Source organism: Natator depressus, chromosome 3 (assembly GCF_965152275.1).
Source record: "Natator depressus isolate rNatDep1 chromosome 3, rNatDep2.hap1, whole genome shotgun sequence".
NCBI classification, from domain to species: domain Eukaryota; kingdom Metazoa; phylum Chordata; order Testudines; family Cheloniidae; genus Natator; species Natator depressus.
Genome location: NC_134236.1, coordinates 125950369 through 125972325, shown reverse-complemented (window position 1 = coordinate 125972325; position 21957 = coordinate 125950369). Strand labels below are relative to the sequence as shown.

At 40.7% G+C, this 21957-nt stretch overlaps 1 protein-coding gene across 2 annotated transcripts in view; it reads left to right on the top strand.

Moving 5' to 3' along the window:
* The first annotated feature begins 8168 nt into the window (after positions 1-8168).
* Positions 8169-21957, top strand: part of SFT2D1 (SFT2 domain containing 1) — a 73548-nt gene continuing 59759 nt past the window's right edge. For both annotated transcript variants that reach the window (XR_012638861.1, XM_074948751.1), the window contains exon 1: positions 8169-8259. Coding sequence is in view for 1 of the 2 variants with exons in the window: in XM_074948751.1 (XP_074804852.1) it covers positions 8197-8259 (63 nt within the window). In the remaining variant the exon portion in view is untranslated. The remainder of the gene's footprint in view (positions 8260-21957) is intronic.

Below are 21957 nucleotides of genomic sequence, written 5' to 3'. Positions count from 1 at the left end.
AAACACACCTTGTATGCCTGTGTTAACCCAGAGAAAGTAGCAGAACAGGTTTTTGTTCCTTCCTAGCCTTTTGGTCCAACCAGTCAGCCATGATAGAGAGAAGCTTTTATTCTTCCCTTCTGTTGGGCCTGTCTTAGGGACACAAAAGAGGGTAGAAACCTCATTACAGAGGGTAAAATTTTCAAAAGTATCTAGGTGACGTAGGCTCTTAAGTCTTCTTTTTAGAACGTGACTCGGGCATTTAAGAGCCTGTGTCTCATTGAAAGTCCTTGGGATTTAGGTTTCTAAATGCCAAAGTCATTTTGAAAAAAAGAAGACTTAGGGTATGTCTACACTACAAAATTATATTGACCTAAGTTATGGCCACATACAGCCACCAGAGTAATTGAATTGCTTTTGAATATCCACACTGCACTCCTTGTGTCTGCTGTGTCAGGAGGGCTTGCACCAATTGAACTGTCAGTGTGGAGCATTGTGGGACAGCTTCAGAAAGCCAGTAAGAGGTGATGTAAGCAACATAGTATCCACACTTGCACTGTATTGAACTAACTACATCGGCTTAAGCACTATGCCTCTCGCAGAGGTGGAGTTATTAAGTCGGCATAACGGGTGAGTTACATCAATGGGAGCAACATTTTAGTGTAGACATTTACACAGTTAGGTCAACGTAAACTGCCTTGTGTTGACCTAACTCTGTAGTGTAGACCAAGGCTTAGCCTCCTAAATCACTAAATTGTGGATAATTATCCAAAAATATTTCCTTACTATCATGCAGTGGTAATTAGATGACCCTTAGTTCTTAGTAATAGCTAGGTCTTATAACCTCTTTTTAGGCCAGCCATTAGAGGGCAACAGTCCATATGTAAAACAGTACCTCCCACACTCCTCCCTATTCAAATAGGCCTACATTTTTATTATTCTATTTTCTTGTTTAGAGCAAGAGTATCATGTGTCCAACTCCATAATAACAGGTATACAATCTCAGCATGCTGTCTACCTCTGTGCTTACATGATCACAATTGGAAAGCCATTTGGGAATCTTATACAGGGTGAGTGGCTGGGATGATTTAACTGGGAATTGGTCCTGCTTCAAGCAGGGGGTTGAACTAGATGACCTTCTGGGGTCCCTTCCAACCCTGATATTCTATGATTCTATGATTCTATGATTCTATCCCTAGTGTAATTAGACTGATGTCAATAAGAGTTACACAACATTGAATTTGGTTTTGCCTTTTGAATGGAAGCTGGGTTTGTGTTTGGGCTTTGGTCCTATTTTTATATTTTGCTTTCAGAACACCCTTTTAAAATAAGTTTTATTTGTCAAAACCTATATGAGCAATATTTTAATGTTACCAATTGTTCCAGGTTTAGGGGAGCTGTTTAAGGCTTTGTTGTACATTGGCCAGTACTCTTAAGTTGCACAAGGCAGGGGCACAACCAGAATTTTCCTAGGGAAGGGGCCCAGGGAGAAGACCCCTCTCTAGCAGGGCAGCTGTCCCCGGGCAAAAAAGGTGGTGGGGGGTGGGGCATAGGGCGCGGGGCAGGCCTGGCTTAGCTTGGCATATGGCTCAGAGAGGGCAGATCCAGACTCAGTTCCCCATCTATAAACTGGAGATAATAATACTGCCTTTCTCCCACCTTTTGTCTGTCTTGTCTATTTAGATTGTAAGCTGTTTGGGACAGACACTGTCTCTTGCTATGTATATGTACAGGACTAGCAGAATGGGGGCCTGATCTTTGGTAAGACCTTTAGGCTTGACTGTAATATTAATAATTCTTAAAATAGATTAACCAGCCATCATTAAGAAGAATAATCACATTCATTAGTTTTATGAAAATCGAAACTATTGTAGTTTCACCTCGAATCTTTGCTGTTTGCCATGCAAACAAACTAAAGGTACATCTTGCATGTAAACAATCTTGAATCTAAATTTTGTTATAAAAAACTGTTTTTGGTTTTTGCTGCAGAAATTGGGGCAATTTCACCTCAGGGGCATATGCAGAAATTTCCAGTCAGAAAGAAATGAATGGCAGAGGCAAATGTTGGCCCAAAACTGAATGAATAGATTCTAACTTTTGTATATCTAATGTCTATCTGAGGTGTCTGTAATAAGTCTGGCTTTTGGGTACCAAATCTAAGCACTGCGAAAGTGGATACTTAGACTGTTTTATCTTTCTCCACATAAAGCTACTACTATGACTCCAACTCAAAGTCTAATACTGAACCACTGGGCAAGCAGGAAAACAATGAAGTACAGGCTGGGGTTTTAAATGTTTTTTTTCCTTTTAAACTAAAGGGGCCAAATTCATTTCTGATGTAACTTCACTGAATTAAATCAAGTTACCTTGGGGCCAAAGGTGGTCCAAAGTTTTTAACAGGCTGCCAATGATACCCCATATTGGAGCAGATTATGCTGTGTAACACACATGGAATTTTAATGCAGTTGTGTGCTTGTCACTAAGAACAGAATTTGGCCATTATCTTATGACAGGCCTTATCACCAGGGGAATTATCCTGTAAATGCTTATTCATATATGTAGTCTTTAATCACCATTGGGCATTACTGGATATACTCATGTGAATAAAGGTTTGCAGGATTTGAGACGCAAATATTTAAACCCAATCTCAGAAGAGAAAACTGACCATTTGAAAGGCAACAATAAGGAACTATGCAGCTAGATGATTTGTGAGTTCTCCTGCAAATATTGTCTGTACCCAGATCGGTCTTATCATGTGAGTGGCTATAGAAGCTAGCTGTCTATTATAGCTATAACTATATAATGAGTAGCAATGGACCAGCAGCTTCTCTGCTCACGTTTATGGTTTTGTGGGAAGTATGAGTGAGGGTGGGCAAACCTGTGTGTTGTGCTGGAAAAGTTATGATTTGTGGGGGGGCTGTGTTGTGCTGACTGGGTTTTTTTCTTTTTTCTTTTTTTGCAGGGGATGAATGATGGGTCTGTGCTGTGTGAGGGCTATGTGTGTTTGGGGTTATCATGTGAGCTGGTTGTGTTGTGTGGGCGGTTGTTTTGATTTGTGTCTAGGGATGGGCTGTGCTGGAAGATTTGTATTGATTTATACCAGTGGCAGTTAGGCCAAATAATTCACCATCAGTACAGTCTTCTTCATACAACCAATGAAACTGATGCATGCAAATTAGCCTCAGAGTAAGGATGGTGCTTAGTTGATTTACCTATGATATCACAATGGTTTAGGACTCTTGAAATGGCATAGATAGATACGTGCCTTGCTGTAGCTGTACATCATGCACATTAAACATCATGCACATTAGACAATATAATCCCAACTATGCATACAAAAGTATGGGGTCTAAATTAGCTGTTACCACTCAATAAAGAGATCTTGGGGTCATCGTGGATAGTTGTCAGAAAATATCTGCTCAATGTGCAGCAGCAGTCATAAAAGCTCACAGAATGTTAGGAACCATTAAGAAAGGGATAGAGAATAAGACAGAAAAGAGAATAATGCCACTGTATAAATCCATGGTATGCCAACACCCTGAATACTACATGCAGTTCTGGTCACCCCATCTCAAAAAAGATATATTAGAATTGGAAAAAGTACAGAGAAGGGCAACAATGAGTAGGACTATGGCACAGTTTCCATTTGAGGAGAGGTTAAAAAGGCGGACTGTTCATCTTAGAAAAGATACAGCTAAAAGGGGATATGATAAGAAGTCTATAAATCATGAATGGTGTGGAGAAAGTGACGAAGGAACTGTTATTTACTCCTTCACATAACACAAGAATCAGGGGTCACCACCATCATATACAGGGTTTACAGTTTGGTTCAATGGCTCTCAGCACCCCCACTATAAAAATTGTTCTAGCACCCCGAGGGGTCCCCCAAGAAAATGAATAGAGAGCAGGTTTAAAACAAACATAAGGAGGTACTTTTTCACACAACACACAGTCAACTGGTGGAACTCATTACCAGGGAAGTTGTGAAGGCCAAAAATATAACTGGGTTCAAAACAGAATTAGATAAATTCCTGGAGAATAGGTCTATCAACGGCTATTAGCCAAGATGGTCAGGGATGCAACCGCTTGCTCTGGGTGTCCCTAAATTTCTGACTGTCAGAAGCTGGGACTGGATGATGGGAAAGATCATTTGAGTAAGTGCCCTGTTCTATTCATTTGCTCTGAAGTATCTGGCACAAGCCACTGTTCATCGACCAAATATGGGCTAGATGGACCATTGGTGTGACCCAGCATGGCCATTCTTCTGTTCTTGTAGATCATTTTCATTGAAGATGGATTTAGCTCGTGAATGCAATCCTGTATAATGTGATGTGCTTTTGCCTTAATTTGATAGGAAATTGATTGTTGCATTGAATTGTAAGCAATGACAAGATGTATGTATGTAGATTTACTTAATTAATTTACTTAATGTTTAAATATTACTGTAGGAAGTTTAGATTAATTCAGAGTATTTCTCTGCAGATACTTTAATATCAATATAAGGTTTCAGAGTAACAGCCGTGTTAGTCTGTATTCGTAAAAAGAAAAGGAGTACTTGTGGCACCTTAGAGACTAACCAGTATATTTGAGCATGAGCTTTCGTGAGCTACAGCTCACTTCATCGGATGCATAGCATATTGTGGAAACTGCAGAAGACATTATATACACACAGAGACCATGAAACAAAACTTCCTCCCACCCCACTGTCCTGCTCGTAACAGCTTATCTAAAGTGATCATCAAGGAAGGCCATTTCCAGCACAAATCCAGGTTTTCTCACCCTTTCCCCCCCCCCCCACAGACACACATACAAACTCACTCTCCTGCTGGTAATAGCCCATCCCTCTTTGAAACCTCTCTTTATAATGCGCATGATAATCAAGGTGGGTCATTTCCAGCACTAATCCAGGTTTTCTCACCACCACCCCCCCACGCCCCCCTCCAAAAACCCCACACACAAACTCACTCTCCTGCTGGCAATAGCTCATCTTACAATGTGCACAGCAATAATCCAAGTTTAACCAGAACGTCTTGGGGGGGGGGGTTGTAGGAAAAAAACAAGGGGAGATAGGCTACCTTGCATAATGACTTAGCCACTCCCAGTCTCTATTCAAGCCCAAATTAATAGTATCCAATTTGCAAATGAATTCCAATTCAGCAGTTTCTCGCTGGAGTCTGGATTTGAAGTTTTTTTGCTTTAAGATAGCGACCCTCATGTCTGTGATTGCGTGACCAGAGAGATTGAAGTGTTCTCCGACTGGTTTATGAATGTTATAATTCTTAACATCTGATTTGTGTCCATTTATTCTTTTACGTAGAGACTGTCCAGTTTGACCAATGTACATGGCAGAGGGGCATTGCTGGCACATGATGGCATATATCACATTGGTGGATGTGCAGGTGAACGAGCCTCTGATAGTGTGGCTGATGTTGTTAGGCCCTGTGATGGTGTTCCCTGAATAGATATGTGGGCACAGTTGGCAACGGGCTTTGTTGCAAGGATAGGTTCCTGGGTTAGTGGTTCTGTTGTGTGGTATGTGGTTGTTGGTGAGTATTCGCTTCAGGTTGGGGGGCTGTCTGTAGGCAAGGACTGGCCTTTCTCCCAAGATTTGTGAGAGGAAATGGCCTTCCTTGATGATCACTTTAGATAAGCTGTTACAAGCAGGACAGTGGGGTGGGAGGAAGTTTTGTTTCATGGTCTCTGTGTGTATATAATGTCTTCTGCAGTTTCCACAATATGCTATACATCCGATGAAGTGAGCTGTAGCTCACGAAAGCTCATGCTCAAATAAACTGGTTAGTCTCTAAGGTGCCACAAGTACTCCTTTTCTTTTTTCTTTTTAATATCAATATAGTAGTATTTTATAGGGAATTATTTATTCACACTTATTATTTATTTACAATTTAACTGAGAGGTTGCACTTAAGAGAATAACCACAGGAGGTGACATGAGCTGTTATTCCATTTATGACATCCATGCCTACATTTTTACAGAAATCCCTTTCTTTAGCAGGGGTCTCCAAACTTTTTGAGTCGCACACCCCCAGGGCCAGCTCTGGGGAAGCAAAAAAAAAAAAGAAGAAGAAGAAGAAGTGTTGCCGAACAAGGAGCGGGGAGAGCTGAGCTGCCGCCGGCGTGCTGCCGAAGACGGAGCGGGGAGAGCCGAGCTGCCGCCAAAGAATCAAAAGTCCAGGAGCGCTGCTGCCACCATGCCAGTGGTGCTCCTTTGGCGGCGCTCCTCCTGCCGCGCACCCCCACGGATGGTCTTGCGCACCCCCTGGGATGCGTGCACCCCACTTTGGAGACCACTGCTCCATAGGACTGATTGGCAGTGGGGACAGAGCAATCTGCACAGAACAAAAACACTAACCCAGGAACCTATCCTTGCAACAAAGCCCGTTGCCAACTGTGTCCACGTATCTATTCAGGGGACACCATCATAGGGCTCAGAGTAACAGCCGTGTTAGTCTGTATTCGTAAAAAGAAAAAAGAAAAGGAGTACTTGTGGCACCTTAGAGACTAACCAGTTTATTTGAGCATGAGCTTTCGTGAGCTACAGCTCACTTCATCTATGCATCCGATGAAGTGAGCTGTAGCTCACGAAAGCTCATGCTCAAATAAACTGGTTAGTCTCTAAGGTGCCACAAGTACTCCTTTTCTTTTTTCTTTTTACATCATAGGGCTGAATCACATCAGCCACACAATCAGAGGCTCGTTCACCTGCACATCTACCAATGTGATATATGCCGTCATGTGCCAGCAATGCCCCTCTGCCATGTACATTGGTCAAACCGGACAGACTCTACGTAAAAGAATAGATGGACACAAATCAGACATCAAGAATTATAGCATTCGAAAACCAGTCGGAGAACACTTCAATCTCTCTGGTCACTCGATTACAGACCTAAAAGTCGCAATATTACAACAAAAAAACTTCAGAAACAGACTCCAACGAGAGACTGCTGAATTGGAATTAATTTGCACACTGGACACCATTAAATTAGGCTTGAATAAAGACTGGGAGTGGATGGGTCATTACACAAACTAAAACTATTTCCCCACGTTTATTTCCCCCCCTACTGTTCCTCACATGTTCTTGTCAACTGCTGGAAATGGTCCACCTTGATTATGGGGGGGAGGGATAGCTCAGTGGTTTGAGCTAAACCCAGGGTTGTGAGTTAAATCCTTAAGAGGGCCATTTGGGATCTGGGGCAAAAATTGGGGATCGGTCCTGCTTTGAGCAGGGGGTTGGACTAGATGACCTCCTGAGGTCCCTTCCAACCCTGATATTCTATGATCACTACAAAAGGTTTTTTTTCCCTCTCCTGCTGGTAATAGCTCACCTTACTGATCACTCACTATGTAGGGTAACACCCATTGTTTCATGTTCTCTGTATATATAAAAATCCCCCTACTGTATTTCCCACTGAATGCATCCAATGAAGTGAGCTGTCGCTGACGAAAGCTTATGCGCAAATAAATGTGTTAGTCTCTAAGGTGCCACAAGTCCTCCTGTTCTTTTTGTGAATGCTGCTCCTTTTCTTTTTGCAAATACAGACTAACACGGCTGTTACTCTGAAACCTGTTAGTAAGAAATGACACAAACTAACATGCTGGCAGAGCGCCTGGCATTGCAAGGCTGCCCAAGAGCTGGGGATGCCCAAGGAGCACCGGCTGGTGCGAGCTCTGCCCACGGCCGCCCCCACCCCGGCGCTGCTGAGGACCGTAGGCTGGCCGGGCATAGGACCACGAGGGCGGGAGGGCAGGTCGAGCCGAGCGACTGCGGCCGGGGCCAGGATGAGAAAAGGGGCGGAGCCGAGGCCGGCAGGGGGCGTGGGCACTAAGCAGGCGGTGGGAGAGGGACCAGGAGAGCAGGTTGCGTAGGCGAAGGGGGCGTGGCGAAGAGGGAAGGGGCTGTGCGCGGGGAGAGGGCGGGGCTAGGCTCGGGGCGGGGCGCAGTTGGGGACGAGGGTGGGAATAAACGGCGAAGTCAGGAACGGGGGTGGGGGCCTTTCGCCTGGAGGGGGCGGTGCTCGGCTCCCGGCCGGACTCTAACGGTCGGATTAAACTCCCTGCTGCGGGGCGTCTGTTTCCGTTTGTGGTCTCGTGACTTCCGGTGGGGCTCTAGCAGCGCGGGTCAGTGGTGCGCGGGGCTCGAGGGGGAGGGGACAGCGCGGGGTGGGCGGGACGAGGGGCCTGGAGCTGCGGCGGCGGCGAGATGGAGAAGCTGCGCCGGGTGCTGAGCGGGCACGAGGACGAGGAGCAGGGGCTGACGGCGCAGGTACCTCGCAGGGCTGCCCCGGGCGATCATTGGTTTCTCCGATGTAGCAGAGGCACCTGTTGGTATCGATGTCCCTTGTTTCGACTGGGGGGCGGGCGGCGGGGGTTAGGAATCAGCCCCCTCGCGGTGCCGTCTCTGGTGAGCGGCCTGTGGAACTCACCACCACAGGACAGTGCCCAGAAGCCAGGTGGGCTGGCTGGCTGGCTAATGGGTCACCAGCTCCTGTGACACAGGAGCTGACCTGCCCATCGGACAGGGCTCATCGCGGCCAGTATCCCATGGCTCAGAACCCGAGCAAGAAACCCTACAGCCAATATGGGAGCCTGCCCAATGAGATTCAAAAACCAGTGGGAGAACACTTCAGTCTCTCTGGTCACTTGATTACAGACCTAAAAGTTGTGATTCTTCAACAAAAAAACTTCAAAAACAGACTCCAATGCGAGACTGCTAAATTGGAATTAATTTGCATACTGGACACCATTACATTAGGCTTGGGACTGGGAATGGCTGTGTCATTACACAAAACTATTTCCCCACTTTTATTCTCCTTCCTCACCCCAGTCACATGTTCTTGTCAACTGCTCGAAATGGCCCACCTTGATTATGACTACAAAAGGTTTTGGGGTTTTTTTCTCTCCTGCTGGTAATAGCTCACCTTACCTGATCACTCTCGTTATGGCGTGTATGGTAACACCCATTGTTTCATGTTCTCTGTGTATATAAAATCTCCCCACTGTATTTTCCACTGAATGCATCCGATGAAGTGAGCTGTAGCTCACGAAAGCTTATGCTCAAATAAATGTGTTAGTCTTTAAGGTGCCACAAGTACTCCTTTTCTTTTTGTGGATGCAGACTAACACGGCTGCTACTCTGAAACCTGTCACTCTTATTAGTTTGTATCCTGAAGCATGAGGGTTTAGCGTCCTCTAAGGGCTAGTCTGGTAGGGGAAACAGACTGGGCTTGCTGTTTTGGAATAGGTCCCTGGGTGTACCCTTCTCTGGAGTAAAAATCACTTTATTCTGGACTAATTAGTGCATGCCCCACAATAGCTGTTCCAGGCGATTTCCTTATGTGGACAAGTCCTTGGGTTTTTAATCCTACTGAAAAATTTTTTGGATCTTCTAGTTACCCATATAAATGTCTAATTCTTGTTTGACTTCTGCAAAGCTGTGAAACTTTAACAATATGTTAGGTAAATCAAGATATGTTCATTTTAAAGTTGCTGTCTTTCAAGCTGTGTGTGTGTGTGTTTCCTTCATTGTACAGCCAAGTGAGGGTAAAGAGGAGCACCCAATTTATGTTCTCTGTAACATTCGTTATATTATGCATGTCTCTTATTTTTCCTGTTACTCATTTTCTTTGTAAACTAGTCTCATTCTTTTAATTCTCTCTTTGTACAACAGTCTCCCTTTAAATAATTTTCATCGTCAATCTGAATCCCTTTTGTTTTTGCTATTTCTCTGCTGGGTGTGTTACCTGAGCTACAGCACGTTATTTGAGTTGAAGGCATTCCACAAATTTATATTTTTGTAATTCTAACTTCAGTATTTTGTGTGCTGTTTATTTTGTCAGTTGTCCCAGCACACTGAGCAGAGGTTTTCATGGTACTGGTCACAATGATGCCCTGGTTTCTTTCCTGTTAATCTAGTAGTCAGCTAATTTAGAACTCAGCAATGTGTATGAGTAGTTGAGATTATTCCTATCAATCAACGTTCAGTGCTGTCTAACACAGTGTAATGAATCTGTTATTCTATTGCCCATTCACCTATCTTTGTTAGATCACTCTGAAGTTTCTCACATAGGGTTAAAAAAAAAATTATACCCTTATGATTCAGTGTTGAAACCAAGCACAGATTTCTGGGGGCTAGTCAGAAACTTGTCCTGGGGAGAGATTATTCTGTAATTGTCCACTATAGGGTTGTGCCTTCCTGGGAAGCATTTGGTATTTGCCACTGTCTGAGGTGGGATACTAGACTGCATGAACCATTGGTGTGATACGGTGTTTTTGTTTGCTTTTTAAAAACAAAAACCTTAAATTCAGGGGGGGAGAGAGCATATCCACCTGAGACTGTAAGTATAGGAGACTTCCTAAGTCTGCCATCCTGTGGCAACTTTTATGTGGGTTGGAAATATTTGAATAGATACTCGCATAATTCTGCCCTACTGGACAATGTAGCATTCATTATGGGGGGTGATCATAAGATGAGTGTCTGAGCATTTAATTAATTACGTCATCAATTATGATGTAATCTCTCCACAGAGTCAATCCGGGAGCTAGAAATGCATCACTTCTAAATATCTGACACTAAACTACAGTATAAGTGACTTGACTGTATTTTATTAGTGTAGTTTATAATATCACTTTCTTACATTTGTAATAAAGCTTTAAACCAGCCTTGCAAAATTCTACTTGCCCAGTTTCCTGAGATAAATAATATTTTGGGGAAGTAGGTAAGGAGGTTCTGTACCTGGACTAGTAGGATTTCTTGATTCTCTTAGGGCTTGTCTACACTAGCACTTTACAGCGCTGCAACTTTCTCGCTTCGAGGTGTGAAAAAACATCCCCCCTCTTCCCGCCCCGCCTCCCCCCCCCCCCCCAGAGCAGCAAGTTTCAGTGCTGTAAACCACCAGTATAGACAGTGCACTAGTGCTGGTAGCTCCACCCCCAGTGCTGGTAGCTCCGCCCCTTGTGGAGGTGGTTTAATGTTGCCAGTGTAGACTAGCCCTCAGTCCCCTAGTGCCACCCCTCCCACACACCTGCATCTGGCTGGTACAGCCATCAGCGGGTATATATTGGAATAGTCTTATCTGAAAAGATGCTGTTTATGTCTACACTTTGAAATTGCATTCCTGCCAATTATATCAAGACAGGAGCATTGATGTTTTGGCCATGGATGGTTATATGGTGCTCATACTTGGAATATTGCACCCTGTAGTGTATGTGCATTTGAATGTGTTGCCATACCAAACCTTAGGTCTTGTTTGCACTGGCCTTTTTCTTAATTTCTGTTACACTACCACTGGTTCAGCTCTATTGGTGGGAGCATTAGCATAGATAGGTTGCAGACACTTTTATCACCCTATTTTCTAGGCCAGTTTGAGCAGGTTAGGTGAGCTGGTGTAAACAGTGGTGATCTGTTACCACCACCAGCGGTTTGCACCAATGTGGCCTCCTTTGAGAACTTGGATTCTTTTAAGCAGGCCCGCAATGAACTATTGCTAGTGTAGATACTGTTCACTTTTTGCTTCAGAAAGCAGACATCTGCAAAATTATTCTCATCTTGGCATCATGCTGTATACTTGTATACTTTGTCCATGCTACACTTTTACCAGCTGAAGCTAAATTCTGTTCAGACATAACTTTGGTGACTCCTATATCAGGTATTGAATAGCTTTTAAAATTGTAGTATGCATTCACATGATGTTAAAAAACCATAAGTTGTTGCATCCCTTGATAGTATAGAAAGGGCCTTAGACTCACAGGCGTATTTAGAAAGCCTTCCTCTAAAAACAATAAAATAAGATGTGTTTTTTCTAGGCGATACAGTCTGTGTAGTAGATTCAAATCTATCCTCATGTTCTAGGCTATGCCTTCTCTCAGAACATCGGAGGCCAATGTGGAAGTAAAAATCTAACCAGTATAGCAAAAACACCAAACATTCAGATTTTTAGGTTCCATTTACCAAAGTGTTAAGCATCACAACAACTGACATTGACTATGCTTAAAAAGTTTCCCTCTTTTATATCTCACTACAAAAAGGCATTAAATGATAGCATGCCTAATATTTTTCTCCCATATCCCTATATTTCAAACAGTAAGAGAAATGCATTAATGTAAATGAAATGTATTGTACTAGATAAGATTTGTCAGTTGTATGCTACCTCAAAAAGATTTAGCTGAAAACATCTGGTCTCTCTTAAGGATAGCTGGTATTTATGCAATAGATATATGGCTTGTTAATTTTATGTATGTCTCATTCGTCCTATTAGCCCTACTTGCCAAATTGAGAGTTATTTCCAATTGAATAATAAATCTGATGTTTTATGGTAACTGTCTGCAAAAACTAAGCAGACGAAATTGAGAGAATTCTCTTTATCAAACAAAAAATCAACCTAGGCTTTCTAAACTCTTGAAATACTAAATTACACTGTCCTGCTGCAATATTTTAGAGGTACCTGGGATGCATTTATTTAGTACTAACTGCTTGATTTTCAAAATAAAATGAAGAATGTGTAGAAAAATATATTGCAAGTCAGTGCTATCCTAAATGCAGCAGTATGTCAGCACACCATTCAGAATACTTGTATCAAAACGAAAGTAAAACTAACACAAAGTATTGGGGGAGGGTAGAGGGGGAAGAGAGAATAAGTTGAAATAGTTCTTTATTTGTCTTTATCAAGAGAGGAAACTGAATATATAGGGAGGCTTTTAAAAAAATTCTGGAGTGTATTTAAAAGTTTATTTGTATGATCTTTAAGCAATATTTTATGGTTTATCCAGTTTTATGATCAAGCTAACATTAACTACCAGTAACAAAAACTCCATGAGTTTCCAGGACCCTTTGCTTTTTCCTTATTGAATATAGTATTTGGCATCCTTTATTCTGCATTTTAATACGTTTTTTTAATGGTGAAAAGTAAATGAGATTTATGAAAATTTTCATTCTTACTCTAATATGGTGTTAAAACCACAGGTGAGGAAACTTATTGAAGAAAGATTAGCATGCTTCTTTATAAGACTTACAACAATGTTACCTGTGACTGTAACAGTGGTGTAAAAAATCCATTTTAAGAGTGAGAAAGGAATATAAAATGCTCTGTGTATGCTACATGCCTGAGTTAATGTTGCAGCAGAGACCTTACACTTTGAATTTCATGACTCTCTAATGTGTACATTTGATATTAAAGTTGCATTCTCTCTTTAAGGTAGAGAAGTTTTGGGGCTACTGGATTCTGGCTCCTTTTCTGACAGTGTGTTTACTGTGTTTTCAAAAACAGCTGGAATGCCTTTCTTCAGGTTTCCAAAATTAAATCAATCAGCTGTGTGCTGAAACTTACAATTTGGGCTAAAGCTTCCCAAACATAACTGCAAACTGTCAGCTTTCACTGAAAACATGATTTACTGAATGGAAATACTGAAATAATGGCAGATGTTTCTACCAAATCTTATGAAAAATCCTTTTAAAGCTAGATCTTGCAGAGTGCTGAGCACTTTCTGGGAGCTGAGGTTGCTCAATGTCTTGCAGGAATCGGGACTTTTGTGTACATATTTTTATCTTTGCTATTCAGAAATGAAGTGAGCTGTAGCTCACAAAAGCTTATGCTCAAATAAATTTATTAGTCTCTAAGGTGCCACAAGTACTCCTTTTCTTTTTGCGAATACAGACTAACAGGGCTGCTACTCTGAAACCAGAAAATGTTTTAGTGATTTTTAGCTAACTACCAGTATTTTCCTTTAAATGTTCTTTCCAGAGCCACCAGAAAATGTATATATCCATTCAGATATCTCATGTAGTTCCTTTACTCTGTTACTAACCTCTGCGTATCCATTAATTTTGGAACCTGTTTGAAATACATCTAATTTGGACTTAAATTTACTTCGCCCTTCTGAGAGGTGGGGTGAAAAATAAGTAGATGGGACATTGCCACAAAAATGTCTGGAGACGTGATTCAGGGCACTGAGAGGACACACCCTTTAAAAAATAACTTAAATTTTTTTGCCATGTTTACAATAGCCTGATCTTGTCCTAATGTTTTTAGTTAGTGCAGAAACTAGCATGGTTATTCTTGTTTTTAATTTACATAGTGACTTCTGTAGTGACTTGTTTTGGTTGTTGATATTAACAAGGATGTTAGCAGAGCTCTAGGAGTAGTTCAGCTGCTTCTGCTGACCTGGTAGCGGGGTATGCAACACTTACTGGTTCTGCACAATTAAACAAATCCTCAGACAATGCCTATTTTCATATGAACTCTTAAATTGTAACTATCCATTTAGAACTGGAAGATTTTTCTCAAATATAAACTCCATATTTTGAAGGCTGAAACATTGAGAATCCCTTCCTAGTCCTTTTTTTTTTTTAAAGTCCCTCCACTGCTGAGATTCCCAGCCCTAAAACATCAGACCAGTTTTGTCAAGGAAATAAATAAATACAGGTTTAGAGGATACTAACTTCTCTTTTCAAGAAAGACACAGCACCGTCAGTAACATTTTAAATTAAAACTTCCTCTTAAACTTCCTGAAGAAAATGGGAACTATATAGTTAAAACTAAGGTGACAAAAGAAGTCATGAAATTAATCCAATCTTTAAAGAATTGAGTTAGGGGAACAATGTAACTGAATATTTATACTTAGCAATAAAATTAGTTATTTAAAATTAATTTCATCTAGTGTGAAATGCATAAGATCTCACTGTCGCAAACAGGTATAGTGTCTTAAATAAGGTTTTTGCTTTTTGTACTGGAATTAAACAGGTCAGGTTTAAATAACTGCCAAATGACTTGCTTTGCTGAATAATCCCTACTCTAAAGGGGGAAAATATTCCTTTTTGAACCAATCTGCTCACTTCCTGGCTGACTCAATTTAGTAAAGGTAGATGTGGTACATTACCTTTCCCAGCACCTCCCAATGTACATACCATCTGGGATATTTATTACTGACATACGTACATGTTTATTAAAGTTAGTTTGTTCTAATGAACTTCTCAGATCAGGATGTGGCTTCCTGGCAACAGGTAGGCTGATGATCCGTATCCTGTAATATTAATCATGTTGCCTGAATGTTTTGATTACCTGAAGCTGTAAAAAGTACATTACCTAGTGGGGATTGGGATGTTCCCAGAGGCCACTTTATTTGGGCAGTTCTTGATCAGAGCAGTGTTGTGTACTAAATGTAACATGTAATGAAGAAAGTACATGCATTTGGTTGGTACAGCATGTTCCATCAAAGACTTAACTAAGTTATCATTAAAAGTGATTAAGTGGAAGAGATTTTTTTTTTTAAAACCCACTATTTAAATATTACAACCCCGAATTCGCTCACATTACCCTATGTGTTTTGCCTTGATGACTTTTAAAAACAGATTACATACATTATACTTAGTGTAGAATCTTTTAAATTTTTTAAGGCATCTACATAATGCTGAAGTGCAAAAGAAACTGTTCTAACTGTGGGGCTGCTAGGGCTCCTGCACAATAAATTGTGGGGATTGCAAATAGGAGGAGAATAGTACTTCTGTGTGGTTCTGGTCACCACAGTCTAGGAAGGCTTTTATTACAGATGTTAAATGCTAAATGGCATTTAAATATTAAGGCTCTTCAGAAACATTCCTTCTTTTGGATCCATATGCTTTTATTTTTTCTTCCCTTTTCATTCTTCAGTGTTACTTATGGCTGTGAACAGTGTAGTTGTAGTCCTGTTGGTCCCAGAATGTTCGGGAGACAAGGTGAGTAAGGTAGTAGCTTTTATTGGACCAACTTCTGTTGGTGAGAGGGACAATCTTTTGACCCACAAAGCTTGTCTCTCTGTCCAGCAGAAGTTGGTCCAATAAAAGCTATTACCTCCCCACCTTGTCTGTCTTATGGCTGTGAAAGCAGTTTAATTAAAAGCCCTTATTTTTTTCACTGAGTTTTTGAAAAATATTCTTTGGGCTGACATTTTTCATGCTTACTCTGAACAGTTATATTATTTTTTTTTAAAGCTTTGAAGGAATCTGTTTAACACTAACCCATATACCACTAATCAGATGTTTACAAGAGTTTTCTTTGCATTTGTATAGAGTTAATCTAAAAAGTCTTTCTTTTTTTAAAACTTCAAATCGGGCTGAATTCTGATTGACAGCTGAAGCCTTTCATTCACTGGAAGAAATCACTTTTAGAAATAAGGAAGTTTTATAGAAGTGACTGATAGGAGCATGCTGCACCATAGATGGTATGGGGCTGACTGCTAGATGTTTAACGCTGCCCTGGAGCACAGGGCTGTAGAGAGAAATGTGTTAGTGTAGGGTACCACGCTGCCAACATGCTTTGAGGAGAATGTGTATGCATGAATCATAAGTATCAAGCCCTAAATCTTGAAAGTCTTTCCACATAAAAGAATACATAGTTCTAAGATCTCAATTACTAATTACTTAATTTGAGATGTTGAATTAAGTTTTAATTCAACAAGTCTCTGCTGTAGCGTTCTTCCTACGCTTCTGAATATTCTTGCTATTAGTGAAAGCTTTGTTAAAGTGTGAAATGCACAGCTTTGTATAAATTGCAATGATTTAGTCAAAAGGTATAATTTACTGAAAGATATATGGAAGCAGCAAGACAAGGCAAATGGAATCGGACAGTTCAATTTAGTAACATAAGAACTGATGTACTAGGTCAGTGGCTTATCAAATCGTAGAATCATAGGACTGAAAGGGACCTTGAGAGGTCATCTACTCCAGTCCCCTGCACTCATGGCAGGGCTAAGTATTATCTAGCCCATCCCTGACAGGTGTTTGTCTCATTTGCTCTTAAAACTCTCCAATGATGGAGATTCACCAGCCTCCCTAGGCAATTTATTTCAGTGTTTAACCACCCTGACAGTTAGGAAGTTTTTCCTAATGTCCAACCTAAACCTCCCTTGCTGCAATTTAAGCCCATTGCTTCTTGTCCTATCCTCAGAGGTTGACGAGAGAAATTTTTCTCCCTCCTCCTTGTAACAACCTTTTACGTACTTGAAAACTGTTATGTCCCCCCTCAGTCTTCTTTTTCCAGACTAAACAAACCCAATTTTTTCAATCTTTCCTCATAGGTTATGTTTTCTAAACCTTTAATTTTTGCCGCTCTTCTCTGGATTCTCTCCAATTTGTTCACGTACTTCCTGAAATGTGGTGCCCAGAACTGGACACAGGACTCCAGTTGAGGTCTAATCAGCATGGAGTAAAGCGGAAGAATTACTTCTCGTGTCTTGCTTACAACAGTCCTGCTAGTACATCCCCGAAGGATATTTGCTTTTTTTGCAACAGCGTTACTGTTGACTCATATTTAGCTTGTGGTCCACTATGACCCCCAGATCCCTTTCTGCAGTACTCCTTCCTAGGCAGTCATTTCCCATTTTGTGTGTTTGCAACTGATTGTTTCTTCCTAAGTGGAGTACTTTGTATTTGTCCTTATTGAATTTTATCCTATTAACTTCAGACCATTTCTCCAGTTTGTCCAGATCATTTTGAATTTTAATCCTGTTCTCTAAAGCACTTGCAACCCCTCCCAGCTTGGTATTGTCCACAAACTTCGTAAGTGTACTGTCATTATTTAAATTGTTGATGAAGATATTGAACAGAACTGGACCCAGAACTGATCCCTGCAGGACCCCACTCATTATGTCCTTCCAGCATGACTGTGAGGCACTGATAACTACTCTCTGGGAACGGTTTTCCAACCAGTTTTGGACTCCTCTTATAGTAGCTCCATCTAGGTTGCATTTCTCTAGTTTGAGAAGGTCACGCAAGACCGTATCAAAAGCTTTACTAAAGTCAAGATATACTAGGACTACCACTCCCCCCCATCCAAAGCTTTGTTACCCCTCAAAGAAAGCTATCAGGTTGGTTTGACATGAAGAAGAAAGTGCAAGAAATCCTATAGTAGACAATTTTGGAATAAGTTGCCCATAAGAGAAGCTTCCCCAACTCTTCTCAGTGAATGACTCACTTATGAAAGAACCGTGATTTGCTTGTTCCTTTTTCATCGTGGCATTGTGGGCCCCTGGGAAGCGAAGTGGTAAAGGGCAGTACAGATAAAGATGATTGGGAGGATGTATGCTGAACAAACTTCTTTCCTTCTTGTGCTGCAGTTCTGATGATCTCTTTCCAGACATGGAATATGCACTGCTAACCTTACCTGGTCCTCTACTAAGCAAAGGCTATTAATAATGCAAATATTGTAGTGTCTGGCATGATGCTATAATCAGGAGTCCAGGATGAAATCCTCAATCTTGCTTTTGTGTTAAATAGCAATCATTATAGTCACAAATTGTACCCATAATAGTGTCTTATTTTGAGGTTCCTGTGTCTGTCATATCCACCTGTTTGACATGAAGGACAAATTAGATTGTAAATATTTTGACAGGGACTACTCCTCTTTTGTGTTCAGTACCTAGCATGATGAAGATCCTAAGGCCAGCAAGCAGGGAGCCTAACCTCTGCACAACTTCTGAGCTGTGCTGCTGGAGAAGGTGTGAAGTTCTGTTTACAACACCCAGAACTGTAAGCCACTGTTAGCCCCCTGCCTTAGCAAGTGGGAGCTTTGCTGCTGCTAAGTTGTGTCGGGGAGTTGACCCAAAACTGTCTGCCATGCCAGCAAGCTCTTCAAGAGTCTGCCAAACTAAACCTTAGTAACAATGAAACCCAGTGAACACCAGTTACGGAGTTCCCCAGAGATGTGTCTGCAGTATCTAGTCCCTCTCACTGAGGGACACTCAAAAAATTAAGCTTGCTGCCTCCAGTGAGACAGTGTATATACCAGTGTGTTAAGTTAGTTGAAGACACTTCATTTTAATACACAGCACTGAGATGGTTTTGTTAAACAAGAATAAGTTTATTAACAAAGAACAGAGGTTTAAGTCGTACTAAGCAAGAGAAAAAGAAACAAATGTGATTACAAACAAAACAAGTCACACTTTCTACTGACTAAAATTTAATTTTAGCCAGTTACAATCTTTGCCTTTGCAGTTTTCTTACTCACATCAGGTTACCAGCATCTTTAGCCCTCCAGGCTGGGGGAATCTTATTTTCACAGGCTCAAAGTGTGCTGTCCATGAACTGATGGATTACTAAAATCTTTTTTGCTTTTGTCTGTCAGTTAGCTTGATTGCTTGGTTTACCTTTTATGTAAATATACTTTCATTGTCCTCTGCCTGTAATCAAGCCAGTTGGACAGGTTAATCCACATTCCTTTGTCTGCCGAAAGTTGGGTTTATGTACTGCCTCCCAGACATATTTTAAGAACATATTTCCAGTACACATGTATGTATGGGTTTTGCACAAGTTATATATCACAGTGATTTTCTGGATTAATATGTCACCAGTTTACATAGGATACCTTACATGACATCTTTTAGATACATATTATGACAAGTGTTTTGGGGGTAGTGAGTGTCGGGCCTAATATGAGTTACAATCTGGTGGGCCCACTGCCAGTTGGCATTGAGGGCTTCCCAGGGACACAGAAGGTGACTGCCAGTGCAGTTCGTAAACCTACTAGAGCTGCTTGTCTCCTGGTGGCTAGAGAAGTCTGCAGTTTGCACACTTGCACTTGCCAGAAGGGTAAATTGTGCAGCCATTTGCTCAGCTGCATTATTCACTCTTCTCCATTGAGAAGATTCAAATAGTGCTCTAAGTGTATAAAGTGGTAGTTCGGAGGATTCTTATGTGGATATGCTAGGTGGGAAAGGAGAATAAAGGAAAAAGCTAATAAGAAATCTGGATTGCATGCTATTGCAAACATTGAAGTACTGGTAATTTGGTCCAGATTTATTTCATGCAGGGTAGGAGGTATAAAAAGTGGCCCGTAAATCAAACTCTTTTCTAACTTTTGACTCCTATTATTCTGCTCTGATCTGAACATGGCTGCATGTGCTGGGTCACTGGTTTTTGCCCAAGCTGCCCTCTGTATGCCGCGACTTATTGTCAACCCTAAATATCCAAAAATCATGAGTCAAGTCCTTAATCATTAAATTGTCTTAAATCATGAGGCTTTATATTGGGAGTGGTGGAGAAGGTCTTTATTTGCCTTCTGGTTTCCAAGCCTTTAGGGTACTTTGTTCATGTTTTCAGGCTATTCTCTGAAGGGAGGGCTAAGAACTTTTTTGATTTAAAAATTAGTACTGAAATTCTCATGTAATCAGTTGCTCCAAGGAGATTAGGCTTAAAAAAAACACCAAATATTGTGAGACTTGAAATAAAATTGCAAGAGTTGGCAACACTATGCCTGATAGGCTTGAAGAAACTGCCCTCTCCCACCCCTTTCTTATGGCAGACTGAAAATGGCTTTCCAAAAGAAGCTGTCTGGTATCTTTAATGTGGTGATAGCACTTGCCATACCAGCACTTCATTTCTGAGCTGCAATGGAAAGGATTTAACGTGTTTATGTGCACTTGTGGTTATTTGCATGAATTAATGTACCTGAACATGTGATTCAAATATGTATCTTCAGCTATTTGAATGAATGTGCAGAAAATGCTTCTCATATGATTTTGTTCAGGAATATAATCTCTACATATTCTTTCATTTTTTGAGACACATAGTTACTCTTTTTTTATCTACTTCCTTTTTGCCTACATAAGGATAAAGAGTTGTATCTAATAAGGTAAGCAACATAATCTGTTATTTGGAAGGGCGGATCTTAATTGTTGAAAACAGGAGAAGAGAACTTTGATACTTCATCACTGTATTGAATCTGTAAGCAAATGTAAAACATTAAGTACCCATATTCATCTGTTTTATTTTTAAATTGCATATTTTGACACTTTAATTAAATTAAATAGACTTGGTATCTTTTGTGTTTATCAAATTCCCAGTATCTTTGAAAAGTCTGAGTGGTGTATGCACCACTGTTCATTTTTAGTGGGAAGATCTATTTTATGCTCCACATTCAGGTCGTAATCCAGCAAAGTACTTAAACTTGTGATTAACATTGGGTATGACCCAATTGATTTAATAGGCATTTCTTATGTGCTCAGTACTTTGCTGGATTCAGAACCTTAGAGGCCCAATCCAACTCCTATTAAAATCCGTTGGAGTCTCTCCATTGAGTTAGTAGGAATTGGATCAAGCACTTAGGCCCCAGTCCTACAAACACTTATGCACGTGTTTTACATTATTACCATGAGTAGTACTATTAGACCTTCATTTCCGTGGGATTGCTCATGGTGATACTTATGTTTTGCATAAATATTTGTCAGAATATATACATACTAAAGGCTTGTCTACTTGGAGGGTTAGCACATGGCACGCCACAGTATGATTCTACAGTGCACTAGCTAGCTGCTCACTAACTAGATGAGTGGACCCTGCTATTGTGCACTGAGAGTTCTGTAGTACTCTTAATAATACGTCAAAGCATCCTGCAGTGTCCAAATGTCCAGTTAGTGTGTAGCAAGCTAGTGCACTTTAGATTCATACTATAGCTTACCATGTACTACTATCTTTGTAGACAAACCCTAAGATATCAATATTGCCTTAAGTTCCCCTCTTCACATAAATTGACTTAATGACAAATAGTGGCTCTGTGGTGGTCTAGATGTTTACCATGGGGAAAAAAACTTCAGTTAAAAAAAGACATAATTTTTAATATTTATATATTTTTTCAAGTCTGAATTGAAATATCACTTTTATGTGTCTTCTCTGACTTAAGTGATGGAAATGTCTCAACTTTTTTCAGTAGTGTCTGCTTTGCTGAAACTCTTTCTAGGTGGTCATACCAGGTTAAATCAAATTATCTTGTTCATTCACATTGTGTCAGTTTTACACAATAAAGTCACATTGCAGACAAGACCTGTTACTTTAAACGGTCCAGAACTGTTTAACTGAATAGATAACAGTTGACCTGATGGTGGGTAAAATTTTCAAAAGTGCCGAGGAGCTTAAATTTCATTGAAAGTCATTGGGACTTAGGCACATAAGGTACTTCTGAATGTTTTTATCTTTTTTAAATGGTCTGCTTTTTAACTG